At 45.9% G+C, this 14553-nt stretch overlaps 1 protein-coding gene across 1 annotated transcript in view; it reads left to right on the top strand.

The window, feature by feature from the left end:
* The window catches only part of IK (IK cytokine), a 56255-nt gene extending 42029 nt beyond the window's left edge, over nucleotides 1-14226 (top strand). Inside the window, exons 19-20 of the mRNA XM_089661244.1 lie at nucleotides 2628-2662; nucleotides 13179-14226. Coding sequence (XP_089517370.1) covers nucleotides 2628-2662; nucleotides 13179-13206 — 63 coding nt within the window. The 3' untranslated portion in view covers nucleotides 13207-14226. The remainder of the gene's footprint in view (nucleotides 1-2627; nucleotides 2663-13178) is intronic.
* Nucleotides 14227-14553: the final 327 nt, after the last annotated feature.

The raw sequence follows: 14553 nt of genomic DNA, 5'->3' as shown, positions 1-14553 counted from the left end.
GAGCGTCTGCTCTTGTGCACAGTGCTGGATTGAGATCAGGCTCAGATAAGATTAAGGGGGGCTGCATGCAGGTTCTTACCTTAAAGTGGAATTATAGGCAAAACGTTTTTTTTTCCCATTTTGGATAGAGCCAATGAGGGTTATATCCCCTGTCAGCTTTTTTTGCCATCTGTGTATCATTGCAGAGATTTCCCTTCACTTGCTGTCTCAGAGACAAGAATTGAGAGGAAATCTATGCAAATTTAGGTAATTCCTTGGGGGGACCCCCTAGGTCACCAGAACTAGTGTCCATATTGGAAGGTTTCTTGGGACAACACAAACCTTGGGTTTTTCTTTTACTTTCAATGGTAATGGGAAACTGGACAAATAGAGAGGGTGAAGCTCCCTAACGCAGGCACAGACAGCAATAAAAACAGGTGTTCTAATCTCTGCACTCTGTTCAAAACTTAAAAAAAATGTTTTACTTATACTTTAATGCACAGAATGCATTAACCGCTTGCCAGAGGATTTACCCCCCTTCCTAACCAGGCCATTTTTTGCGATACGGCGCCACATTACTTTAATTGACAATTGCGCAGTCATGCAACGCTGCAGTTAAATGAAATTTAGGTCCTTTTTTTCCCACAAATAGAGCTTTCTTTCGGTGGTATTTGATCGCGTGTGTGCGGTTTTTTATTTTTCCGCTATAAACAAAAAAAGGCCAACAATTTTGAGAAAAAACAATATTTTTGACTTTTTGCTATTAAACATGTCCAGTAAAAAAATGTAGCAGAATACATTTTGGCCTAAATTTATGACAAAATTCGATTTTTAACATGTCTTTGCTAAAACAAAATCCCAATACGTGTATATTAATTGGTTTACATGAAAGTTAAAGCGTTTACAAATGGCGGTATAGATACTGGAATTTTTTTTTTTTGTTACAACTAATGGCGGCGATCAGCAACTTATAGCGGGACTGCGGCGGGCATTCTGACACTGGGGGGAACTGACTTGGTGTCACTGACATGTCCATTGATACCAATACAGTGATCAGTGCTAATAAAAAGCGCTGACACAATACTAATGGCACTGGGCAGGAAGGGGTTAATGTGAAGCGATCAAAGGGTTAACTGTTTGCAGTTTTACTATGTGGGCTGTGTCTGTGTTTCATTGTAAGCACACTGCTTTGTATGGCTCTCTATGCAGAGCCATACAAAGTAGTGTGCTGGAGTTGACAGGGGAGAGAACTGTATTGTTTACATATAGGTCTCTCCTCCGTGGGGGATACTCGGCAATCACCGTCCAGAACTTGGTAATTGATAGCCGAGGCCTTGATTGGCGACACAGGTAGGGCGCGTGGCTCGCGTGTGCCCCTTAACCAGAACTGCAAAATCACGTGTATATGTACATGATTTTGTGCACCCTTGCCACCCCTTAGTAGTATTTCTGCTATAGAGCGGAGAGGAAGTAGTTAAGATGAAAAAAAAAACTTTCAGCTTTTAGAACCACTTTCAATTCTTCCTACTACTTTGAGTGGTTACTGATAAAACCATAGGCCTGAATAATCTATGCATAGCCACTGGTGTACCTGTGTAATGGCAGTGCAGTGAAAGCATAAAAACAAACCCTGTGCAGTCATATGATCACTTCTGCCTGTGAATGGCTGGGTGGCTTTGTGGGCTTCCTTGTCCCTGGGCTCTCCTAGGTAAGCCTGGGCCCATTGTGGAACCATCCAGGTTGGCCAAGGGGAGCAGATCATGAATGTTCATTCCTGACTCGGCTCCCCTTATGCAAAGAATTAATCCAGAAGTGCTTTTTGGCATCCTTGCAATATTAGTAAATGGAAAACAAACTAGTAAACATTATTATTCGAAGAAGGGGGAAAAAAATCAAGAAACACACATACTTGTAAACCTAGTCAAGACACACATGCATACTTAAAAGCAGATTATGAATTGCATATCCCCACACATGCCTGAGGTAAGAGAATATTTTGGGGTTTTTTGTTTGTTTTTTTTCTTCATTTCACAAATGTATGTAATTTTTAGCCTCAAAATATTCCTCATTTTTTTTATTTACCCTATTTGTAATGGCCTGCCTGCAGTAAAGGTTTGTTTTATTCATTATTCAAAATTATGCATTACATTGCTTCCCATGGCAGACTCCAATGCCAGAAGAGTGATTTGATTGACAGCAGAACACTGCCCTGAAAACATAGGCTGATATGTATGCAGCACCCAAGTGAAGCCAGCCTAAAGCTGGCAATACACGTGTAGATTTTTGGACGAGAATATTCGTACAAAAAGTCGTACGAAAATTCTTTGAACATTCTGTGAATGGACGAATGTTGTTCAAAAATTATCTTGCTTTTAACATTCACGTTTAAAATGAATGTAATTTCTGAATGATAACCACATATACAGGCCGAAAATTAATTTGATCAAGAAAAGTTTTCCTTCCTACCCCTTCGAATTTTCCCGTCACTGCTGTTGAAAACAAAAATCGATTTGACCCCACGGAAAATCAAAAGAATATTCTTGAAACAAAAATTCTGGAACGAAAATCTATACATGTATGGCCAGCTTAAGAGTTTCAAATTGTTCACATCTAACATTTATACACTTTTTAATTTTTATGTTCTTTAGATCATTGAAAAACGAAAGAAGTTGGAGGCTGATGGGTAAGTTAACCCAGGATCAATTATACTAATATATCACAGGCTTACTTGTTTTTTGTAATTAACCACTTCTTGCTGACCTGGCGCATATCTGCGGCCTCTTGGTGGGTGGGCTTTAATGCAGAGCAGCCACAGATATGCATCCCTAGGTAAACGCGTTTCTGTGCTGAGAGCACGCTTGCAGCACAGTAAAGATTGGATGACAGAAAGCTTCAGATGCATACTTAAGATTGGGAGCGTTGTGACTTCCAGTCACAACAGTTAAGTGATCAGAATGTCTGCCTCTGCATTTAGATCCTGTTAAAGGATGGGAGGCGACAGCGGGAAGGGGTTAAGCTTTTATATTCTTCACTTTTCAGACTTTTCTAGAAAACTAAACTAAAAACGCTTTTTTTTTTAAAAAATTAAACATTTCTTATTTTTTTTTTTTTTTCCCAAAAAAGTTTTATTGAAGTAAGAAAGGCAAAACAAGTCATAGACAGATACGGATCGCAGTCCGTGCACATCCTCTTACATGTTCTCCCGTAACGCAGACGGGATCAGGACATTCGATTAAATTGTATATCATCATGAAACGAAGTCCCACAGTAAGGCAGATGCAAAATGTATAACCATAGCACAACTGATAACAATATGTAATTTAGATAAATACGGTATACACAAGTCTCTATGTAGGGAGAGCTCAAATAACAGGACTATGAAGTGTAAGACAAAAGTATCATCTCAAGGCATATATGTCCTATGTTTCCATATCCGAAAAGTGTGGGTTAGTTTTGTGGATTATTGTTTCACCTGTACATCTATGAGTGTTCCGTACCTTATGAAAAATATAGCTATTTAGAATATGAGAAAGGGGGGTGCAAAAGAGAGAAAGAAAAGAAAAGAAAGAGACGAGCGTGGGAATGGAGGAAGAATATGAAAGGTAATATCATAATGAGGTGGGGCGGAACATAGAGGACAAATAGATAGGGAAGATGGGGAGAAAAAAAAAAAAAAGGGGGGGGTGGGGAGGATGAGGTTTAGAATTAAATAGGCATAACCAAACCAAGCACATCAATTGGCATCGGCCAAGCTGTAACAGATTCTATCTATAATTAGGAATAAAATTCAGTGAAAGTCCATTAATGGAGTTATTCCTGAGGTGAAAGTGCTAGAGGCTTTCCGTGTCTCCAAATCTTTCTCGCTCATTCCTTCATTAAGCCATGATAAGTATCAGTAGATTGGAAATGAGTCCAACAAGCCCAAGTCTTCCTGAATCGCTCGGGGTGTTCTTTTGCCACTGAGATCAGCTCCTCCATTTCCGCGATCCTATTGATCCTAAGAATCCACTCACGCACGGTGGGAATATGGTCTGATCGCCAATGAACAGGAATACACTGCTTTGCTAAACATTTCTTATATACATGCAGGCCTCATTTTATTGGTAGTATTTAGTAGTTTTTTACATATTTTCTTTACTATGGTCAGAGCTAAAATATTTTTTTTAGTCTGGTAAATATAAAATATTTTTTTTAGTGAGATTATGTAGCCTTCTGTCCAGGCTGCAGGTGAAATGATAGTTCTTGTTTTTTTTTTTTAATGGGAACCAGTATCTCTGATGTGCTGAAAGAAGACTGTTTACTCAGTAAGGTTGTTTTAAGGCTTTTTTCACACTTGTGTGGGCCATGCTGCCTGCCTTTGCGTGGGCACGGCAGCCCTTTCATTTGAATGGGCTGCCGAGCCTGCGTTTTTGGCAAAAAAAAGGTGCTTGCACCTTTTTAAAAATGTGGCCACAGGGAAATCACATGATCTTTTTGATGATGCGATTTCCCTGTGGTTCCTGTACCCGCAAACACGCTGTGTACTGAGATGTGTAGGATTGCCATTCAGAATGAATGGCAACCCTAAACATCTCGTAAGAGCAGTTTGATTCCGGTTCTGGAACAGATGTGATACCCGCAACCAGCCCGCACAGTGTAAACCAGGTTAATATCCAGACAAGATGGCGGTGGGAGCAGACATGCTTTAGGAGCTCCTGCGCTCCTAGCCCCAATCCGCTGCCATCCGGGCCGCAGCGGACCCCAGCGGGGCCCCTAAGACACTCCCGGCCCAGCCTGACCACCAGGGACCACTTCTGGACCTTTTCCCGGAGCTCCGGGAATCGCGGCCTACCCGCGCACCCGAAGCCGCGGCCTCGATTTTGGCCGAGCCGTGATCGGACTGGATCGCCGGACATCTACCCGGACCGTCACCACTCTGCCCACCGGGTCCCGCCAACCTGCCTGCCTGCCCAGGGCCCTCCCCATCAGCCCTGGGTCCTCGCTGATCACCCTGGACCACCAGGAACCGGCACAGACTCACGGTCTCCCTGGAGCCCTCCCTACTAGCTCTGGGACCACCCCAGACCGCCCGCGTCCAGCCGCAGGCACCCAGCCGCCACCGCGGGGCACCCAGCTGCTCGCACCCGGCGACCCTGCCTGGGAACTGCTTCAGGCCTCCCAGCACCCTGCGGGCCGCCCTGCACCAGCCAGCCCCAGACCAGGGACCTTTCCAGGACAACGCCGCACCTTTGCTACCTGCATCGAGGGGATTCCGAAAAACCATGGGTCTTTAATGCCGTTCCAGATATTGCAATGCATTGTTGATGAGGATTCTCCCGTCCTTCCCGTTTCTTGGCTTTTGCTTGGCAACTCGAAGTCTAAGCTCCCAGCTAACACCCCTGGACACCCAGCACCCAGCTACCGGGCACCCAACTACCACCCCTGGACACCCAGCACCCAGCTACCAGGCTCCCATCTACCACCCCTGGACACCCAGCTACCACCTCTGGACACCCAACACCCGGACCACCCAGCGAATCGAGACGTCGCCCAGCGAATCTCCCGGACCACCCAGCGAATCTCCAGTCACCGAGCCGTTAGCATCACCAGGCGCCGTGCCTACCAACGCCCCCAGAAATCGCACCCTACGTCCCCTCCACTCGCCGATCCACCGGACCCACTGAAGACCCCTCAGACGCCAGCATACTGCACCCACAGATTGCAGCCAGCCAGCTGCTGGACTTTACTCCCACTCTCCCCCTACAGAAGGACTCTAGTGGACTCCTCCACGGTGATACAGACTCTCTACATCACCTCGCCCTGACCCGTATCCCTTCACCTCCCTTGACCCGAACAGCACTGCACTCACCCCAGCATGCCACCTGCACTTCTCCTCCTCGTTTTCCTCTCCTCCATCCCAAAAATCGCCTCCCTCTACCCGCCCACCCCCCCAAAACAGCTCTACATTGCCCCTTCACTTCTGCCCTCTCCCCACTACAGCACTCACCACCTCCTCCTGGTACTCCACTCCCTGGTCGACCCACGTGCCACCACTACCAGACCCACACGCTCCTGCACCTCCCATTCCCATGCCACCCTCCTCACCCTTCTCCTTCTCCTATCCACTGGGGACATCTCCCCGAACCCTGGCCCCTCACCACCTCTCCCCCCCTCCAAGAACCCCCCCTCCAGGGACCCCCCTGCTCCCGCCAGCCGCCGCAACCCCCTCAACCTCATACCTGTGCACCTCCTCCCCGCATCCATCCCCCCTCTCTCGGTTGCACTTCTGAACGCCCGTTCGGTTTGCAACAAACTAACTGCCATCCATGACCTCTTTATCTCCCGCTCCCTCAACCTCCTAGCCATCACCGAAACCTGGGTACAGGCCACCGACTCTACCTCCCCTGCGGCACTCTCCCATGGAGGTCTCATCTGGTCCCATTCACCAAGACTGGGCGGTCACAAAGGTGGTGGTGTCGGCCTGCTCCTATCACCGCTGAGCACCTTCCAGGTCCTCCCTAACCCCTCCCTCCCTAACCTTCTCCTCCTTCGAGGCTCACTGCATCCGGCTCTTCTCACCCACCCCCCTAAGGATCGCAGTGATCTACAGGCCCCCCGGATCCATAGCCCGCTTCCTGGATGACTTCGCTGCCTGGCTTCCCTTCTTCCTCTCCTCTGAGCTACCGACCATCATCCTCGGGGACTTCAACATCCCCATCAACGACAGCACCCCAGCTACCTCCCAACTCCTCCACCTAACCACCTCCTTCGCGCTCACACAATACACTCAATCCTCCACCCACATCAATGGGAACATCCTGGACCTCGTCTTCTCCCACCTCTGTACCCTTAACCACTTCACTAACACCCCCTTTCCTCTCTCCGACCACCACCTCCTCACGTTCTCCATCTCCCCTTCCCCTAACTCCCCCCCCCCTTAGTGCGCCAAACCATCACCAGCCGCAACCTGCACCCGGCCCCCCTCCACTCGGCTGCCGACCGCTTACACGACAGCATCCTTCCACTGTCATGTCCTGACCTAGCCACCACCGCGTACAACGACTCACTATCAGCTACCCTAGACTCTCTGGCACCCCTAACCACACGCAACATCAAACCCAGACCGCTCCAACCATGGCAGAACGACCATACTAAATGCCTCAAACGTCGCAGTCGTGCGCTGGAGAGACTATGGCGCAAAACCAGGTCCCCTCATGCATTCTCCCTCTACAAATCTGCCTTCCTCACCTACACCTCCTCCCTCCACGCCGCCAAGCAGGCCTACTTCGTTGACCTGATCAACACCCTCTCCATCTGCCCTCGCCGACTCTTCGCCACCTTCAACTCCCTGCTCTCTCCCCCTCCTCCTCCACTCAGTACCTCACCGCCCACGAGATTGCCACTCATCTCCACAACAAGATTGACGCAATCCGCAAGGACATAGTCAACTTGCAATCTACCTCCCCATCTAGCCTCCCCCCTTCCATCACCCCCTCATCTCTCCCCTCCTCTGACCTCGCAACGGCACTGCCCCCCACCACACCCAAGGCCCTGCCTACCGTAACCCCCCCATCACTGCACTCCTTCAGCCCTAATACCACTGAGGAAGTCACCAGAGTCTTCTCAGAAGCCCGCCTCACTACGTGCCCCCTGGACCCTATCCCCTCTCAACTCCTCCGGTCACCCCCCTCTTCCCTCATCCGCTCCATTACCCACATCTTCAATCTCTCCCTCTCTACTGGCATCTTCCCCTCCCCCCTAAAACATGCGCACATCACCCCCATACTCAAAAAGCCCTCCCTGGACCCCACTGACCTCAACAACCTCAGACCAATTTCCCTGCTGCCACTCACGTCCAAGCTCCTTGAGCGCTTGGTCTACGATCACCTAAGCGCCCACCTAACTGACAACAACCTCCTTGACCCACTACAGTCCGGCTTCCGTCCCCTACACTCCACCGAAACTGCCCTCCTCAAAATCACCAACGATCTACTAACCGCCAAAGCCAAAGGCGACTACTCTGTCCTCCTCCTAGACCTCTCCGCAGCCTTTGACACAGTCGACCACCCCCTCCTCCTTAATAAACTACTCTCCCTTGGCATCAGAGACACCGCTCTCTCCTGGTTCTCGTCCTATCTATCCCAACGCTCCTTCAGCGTTTCCTACAACGGCGCCACCTCCTCTTCCCTCCCCCTCTCTGTTGGGGTCCCCCAGGGCTCTGTCCTTGGACCCCTTCTCTTCTCCATCTACACCTCCTCCCTTGGCAAACTCATACACTCCCACGGCTTCAACTACCACCTCTACGCTGATGATACTCAAATCTACCTATCCACCCCTCACCTCACCCCCACATTCTCCGCCCGCATCACTCACCTCCTAAACGACATCTCTGACTGGATGTCGCTCCATTTCCTCAAGCTCAACCTCTCCAAAACCGAGCTTCTCGTCTTTCCCCCTTCCCGTGCCCCCCCCCCCCCCAATCCTTTCCATCACTACCAACAACACCACCATCAATCCCGCCCAGCAAGCCAAGGTCCTTGGCGTCATTCTGGACTCAAACCTTTCCTTTCAACCTCATGTCAAATCACTTACAAATACATGCAGGCTCCACCTCCGGAACATCGCCAAGATACGCTCCTTCCTTACCCCAGACACCACTAAACTACTCGTACACTCCCTGATTATCTCACGCCTTGACTACTGCAACTCCCTCCTCACCGGCCTACCCCAGTGCAAACTCTCCCCGCTTCAGACCATCCTGAACTCAGCTGCCAGACTCATCCACCTCACCAGCCGCTCCACCTCTGCCACCCCCCTCTGCCTCTCCCTCCACTGGCTCCCCATTGCCCAACGCATTAAATTCAAACTGCTCACTCTGACCTATAAGGCCATTCACAACACTGCCCCTAACTACCTCACCGACCTGATTCCCAGGTACCACCATACCCGTACCCTTCGCTCTTCACAGAACCTCCTTCTATCTTGCTCCCTGGTCTCCTCCTCCCACGCACGACTGCAAGACTTCTCCAGGTCCTCCCCCATCCTCTGGAACTCACTACCCCAATCCATCAGACTGTCACCTTCCCTCCTCACCTTCAGGCGCTCCCTGAAAACCCACCTGTTCAGGGAAGCCTACCCCACCCTCACCTAACAGCCGCTGCCCTTCCCTCCTCCTACCACTCCATCCCCCACAGCCATTTCCTCCTGTACCTCTACCCCCTCCCTCCTAGATTGTAAGCTCGAAAGAGTAGGGCCCTCTTACCCTTTGTGTGCTGTTTGATGTTACTGTACTGTTTCATGTATTGTCCCCCCCTCTATTGTACAGCGCTGAGCAAACCCTTTGGCGCTATATAAACTCGATAAATAAATAAATAATAAATAATAGAGGGGCAGAGGCAGTTCACATTGCAAAGCTATTAGTACAGAAAGTGAAACTGCTCATTTTGATTACCGAATCATGTGAGGGAGAAACTATTAAAAAAACGAAAAAAAAAACAGGATTCTTGATATTATTATTATTACATCGAGTTTATATAGCGCCAAAGGGTTTGCTCAGCGCTGTACAATAGAGGGGGGGACAATACATGAAACAGTACAGCAACAACAAACAACGTACGAGGGGTAAGAGGGCCCTACTCTTTCGAGCTTACAATCTAGGAGGGAGGGGGTAAAGGTACAGTAGGAAGTGGCTGAGGGGAATGAGGGGTGGGAGGAAAGAGGGAGAATGGCCGTTAGGTGAGGGTGGGGTAGGCTTCCCTGAAGAGATGGGTTTTGAGGGAGCGCCTGAATGTGAAGAGGGAAGGCGACGTTTGATATCGGCTGAATGGTTAAAGTGAACACAACTTCACCTTATTTACTAAGGTAATTTGTAAAGAGTTGTCTCTTCCACTTTAAGGACCGGTCCAGACGCGCTTCTGCATGCGCATTTTTGGTGCATTCCGCTGTGTTTTTAATGCTTTCTGGTTCAATTTTTCCCCTCTCTCTTTCTTCAATTTAAATAGGGACATGTGCGTTCTGGTGCATTTTTTAATGTGTTTTACCGCATTCCAGTACAGTTCTGTGCAGGAAAAATGCAGCCTGTTCTACTTTTTTTTTTTTTCTGCAACTGGAACTACATGGACTGGTGCGAACTATGACATTGACAACCATATAACCTACTTTCTGTGCATTTTGGATGCAGAAAAAAACACAACTGAAACACATGTAGTGTGAACTGGCCCTAAATTAATTAATAAATTAAACCTTCGTGTGTGATCACAGCAGTGACTCATCAATGAACAAACAGCTCAGTATGAGGTTTTATCAGATCTTCCTCAGCTGTGTTGTCTTGTTAGCTAACGTATGTGCTTTGGGAAATCGTTGTCAATATCCCCAGATATGTACGTCAATATCTAAACCTCAATAACCCCAGATATGGAGGAAGTCCAGGTAGACCAAATTTACGTGGACAACCTCTAGCAATATAGGTCAATTTATACATACAGTAAGTAAGGTCCCATTGACCAATCTAATCCACACTAGAAATGTAAGTTTTTCTCCAATGCAGTGCAATACAGTTGTTGGCAATAAAAAAAGAGGAAACTTGATCAGGAACTTTTGGGGTTCATGGACCACTCCATCCCCCACAGCTATCTCCTCCTGTGCCACCACCCCCTCCCTCCTAGATTGTAAGCTCGAAAGAGCAGGGCCCTCGAACCCCTCATGTATCACATTGTATTGGTATTGTTCTGTCACATGTTCTGTCCCCCTTTGTAATGTACAGCGCTGAGCGAACTAATGGCGCTTTATAAATACTGTATAATAATAATAATAATAATGGAGGTCCTCATCCCCAAAGTCTCCAAGTAAACACCTGTTAGGATAACAAATATTAGATAAAGCTAGTTTTTCTAACATAGATTTAGTAATAGAAGACCAGAAGGATCCCACCCTAGGGCAGGACCATGTCATATGAAATAAGTCTCCAGTAGCAGTATGAAATCTATGACACTAGGGAAAGCAATCTACTCATGTTATATAATAGATCCTATGTAAATATTTAATTTGGATTACCCTATCCCTTGCAGCAATTACCTGACTTCCCGCCACCTCATCCCAGGAGTCTCCCCATAGTGCCATAAGATCAGTTTGTCACTGCAATATAGGTTTATCCACACAAGGTGTATGAAGGGGTTACTATAAATGATAGTATGTAGATATTAACTAAGAATCATCCTTCCCTATCAGAGCAGTTTCAAGTGCAGATGGCTGGAGAGAAACTTCCTGCAGTCCGAATTAGGGTGCAACTGGATGACAGAGTTGAAGATAGAAATAATAGTATGTATTAGGTATACCAAGTTCAGCCCTTAAGGTGGGAAATGATTTGAATGCCCGTGGGGAAAATAATTGATGAACATACTTGAGTCCATACTAAGCCCAACATTGTACGTTAGGGATCCTGTCCAGTTCTGATAAGGTAGGGTTGAACCACAGCAGAGCATTAGGGGATTGCATTAATAGGGTGCCCTTCATTCTGCAGTTACACAGATGGAAAATTTTATAGGAATATTTTAAGAGGTCAGCCCCTATGGAAGGGTACAGACCATTCTGATACAACACACTGATTAAGGCCTCACTAGAGCTGCCTGAGACTTCGCCACCGCATTATTAAGATCAGGGGAAAACCACCCATGTATATGAGTCAATTGGGCCGCTAAGCAGTAACAGTAGGTTAGGTAATGCTAACACCCACCCCCGAACAGGCAACTTCAGAGTTGCCAAGGAGATTCTAAGATGGCTAGACCTCCGTAAAACAAGAAGTTAGTAACTCATCAATTTCCGTGAAGGTTTTTTTTTTAGAGATATAAACTGGAGCATGCCAAAACACATACAAGAATCTGGGGAGAAAAATAATTTTGAATAAATGTATCTTTCCCAGTAGAGTTAGTGGTAGTGTAGCCCACGTCCCTAAGCTATCCTTCAGTCACTGCGCCAGCACTGAAACATTATTAGGTATATATTGCTAGAGGGGTAATTAGATCTGAATCCCAAGATAGTGGAACCGGAGGACCACCTGAAGGGTGGGATTGTCTGCAGAAGCACAGGAATTTGAGTGGGATTAAATGGAAAAATTCTGGATTTATGCCAGTTCATCTTAAATCCTGAAAATTTCCCAGATTGAGTGAGAACCTGTAGTAAGAGAGGAATTAGAATCTGCCAGATAAAGAAGTATGACATCAGAGTACAAGGATGTTTTCTCCTCCAGAGCATTAATCATGCAACCAGTGTACAGGAGTTCAAGTAGTATGTTGAACACATTCCCACCTGGCCTATAGCAGACTGGCGGCTGGGCGGGGACACTCCTCCTGAGTGGATGTCATATGACATCCTGTCAGAAGGTGCTGTTCACGCAGATGACTACATCAGCTCGTTGCCAGTGTCATGTGACTGCTGTGACAAATCACAGCAGATCACATGACCGTTGTAAACAATGGATGTTCTTTTCATGCCATCCATTGTATACAGTTGTGATTGGTCAAAGCATGGTCACATGGTACAGACAATGCCAATCATTGCCCATCAGTATCATATGATGAGCTTTGCCCAATCACAGCTAATCACAACAAAAGACTGATTGAGTCCGTTTCATTCAGGAACAATGGTTGCTAATATCAATTAAATACATTGGTATTAGCTATCATAATGTGTAAAAAAAAAAAACGATCACTTGCCCATAGTACTATGGTTACATTGTATTGCTGTGGTCATAGTGTGTTGGAAAAAAAATGTATTAAAAAAAAAATTACATGCTGATACCAGTCAGTGTCCCTGATCACCGCCACACCAGTTATACAATAACACTGTACAGGACCGGTGACAATATGTAAAAAATTATTTTTAATTATTATTCATTTTCCAAAAAATTGTAACAAAAAATTAGAACTTCAAAAAACTCACCATGGGTCCATTTGTGGGTATTTGTACTATCCTGGCATTTTCAGGCCTCAAGAAATGATATTGACCGTCTGTACATCAAAATGCTAAAAGACTTTTATGGTTACAGTGTTGCATGACCGCGCAATTGTCATTCAAAGTGCAACAACACTAAAAGCTGAAAATTGGCCTGGGCAGGAAGGGGGTAAAAGTGCCAGGTATTGAAGTGGTTAATAAACAGCGAGGATGTATTTGAAGAAAAAATGTACCTGCTTGCCATTTAATCATTTTCTCTCTTTTATTTACAGGGTCGAAGTGAAGAGGCCTAAATACTGAAAATATACATGTACTATTTGTTTTATGTCTTATTGAGTTTTGCTTTACTTTTAATATTAGTCCATTGTGGACAGCTGCCAGACAATAGTAACTGAACCCGACTGACCTTGGCAAACAGATGGCTTCTTTTTCTAAACTGCTTCAGAACATGAATGCAATAATATGATTGGTATGGAATGGATGTTTTTGGGGGTTTTTTTGTCTTTCAGATGATCTGAAAGTTTGTTTCATCTCTGACACCAGCCTAAAGCTCAGCAAATACCAAGCCTAAAAGTGAGAACTGAGCTGAATGCCTCAGTCCACACATCACATCATGTGGTTGTTGTAGCAAGCCCTAACGCTGTTTGCAGCATTTGGACCATAATATATATTTAGTTTTTTAAAGCTGCTTCTAGCAGGTCAATCCACAGATAGAGTGATGACCATATAAACCCCTGCACACAGATGCTCTTCTACATCCAACACCATGGAGGAGATTTACTAAACCTGGTGCACACGGAATCTGGTACAACTGTGCAAAGTAACCAATCAGATTCTTGGTTTTATTGTCAAAGCTTAACTGAACAAGCTAAAGCTAGAAACTGGTTACTATGCACAACTGCAGCAGTTTTAGTACATCTTCCCCCATGTGAATAAAGCCTAAACCATTTATGCCATCTCTAGTAAACAGGCTAAACAGCCATTTTGATTAGCTGGGGTGGAAGGACCAGAAGGCCGCATGTGTATGTATGGCAATCTTTTAATGAATTCTAGCCTAGTGAGCTTACTAGAAATTTAATTGATTGAATATGTGTCTAAAAAAAATCTTACCAGCAAGTAATGTGTATATATTTGTCTAATGGATAATTTCATAAGTCTGCTGTATATTAATCTTGCTATATGTTATCTAAAAATGCTGCATGCGGCCTCATACTCTGCAGAATTCTCCATACTCATAAAAATTCCCTGAGCTGTATAAAAGTGTTTATTAGATTAGTATTATTAGTAACTTTGTGTTGTATTAAATATTTAACAACAGTGTCTCTTGTTTCTTTTTTTTTAAATCTTTGCGATATTACCTTTAACAAAAATTCAGCAGACATTTCAGCAGGCATTAGAGATTTTCATTTTCTTTCTTTCACTTGCTCTCTCTTACCCTTCTCTTCTTTAATGTTCACTATCTAGTAAAAGTATGCGTTGAGACCAAAAAAGCTAGATTGCAGTCTTGTTGTTTTTTTTTTTTTTATTTTTTTAGTCTATCTCTCTCTTTCACAATAATAAATTAAAGGGAAGGTATGGAACAAGGCTGACACTAAATGAGAAAATAGGTTGGTGGGGGAGGTGCTTTGGGTATAAACCATAGTGTGC

The sequence above is a fragment of the Staurois parvus genome, unplaced genomic scaffold (assembly GCF_062004578.1).
Source record: "Staurois parvus isolate SC_StPar_1 unplaced genomic scaffold, SC_StPar_1.0 ptg000006l, whole genome shotgun sequence".
Taxonomy (NCBI): Eukaryota; Metazoa; Chordata; class Amphibia; order Anura; family Ranidae; genus Staurois; species Staurois parvus.
Note: the sequence above shows the minus strand (reverse complement) of the source record. Positions and strands in the feature narration are given on the sequence as shown.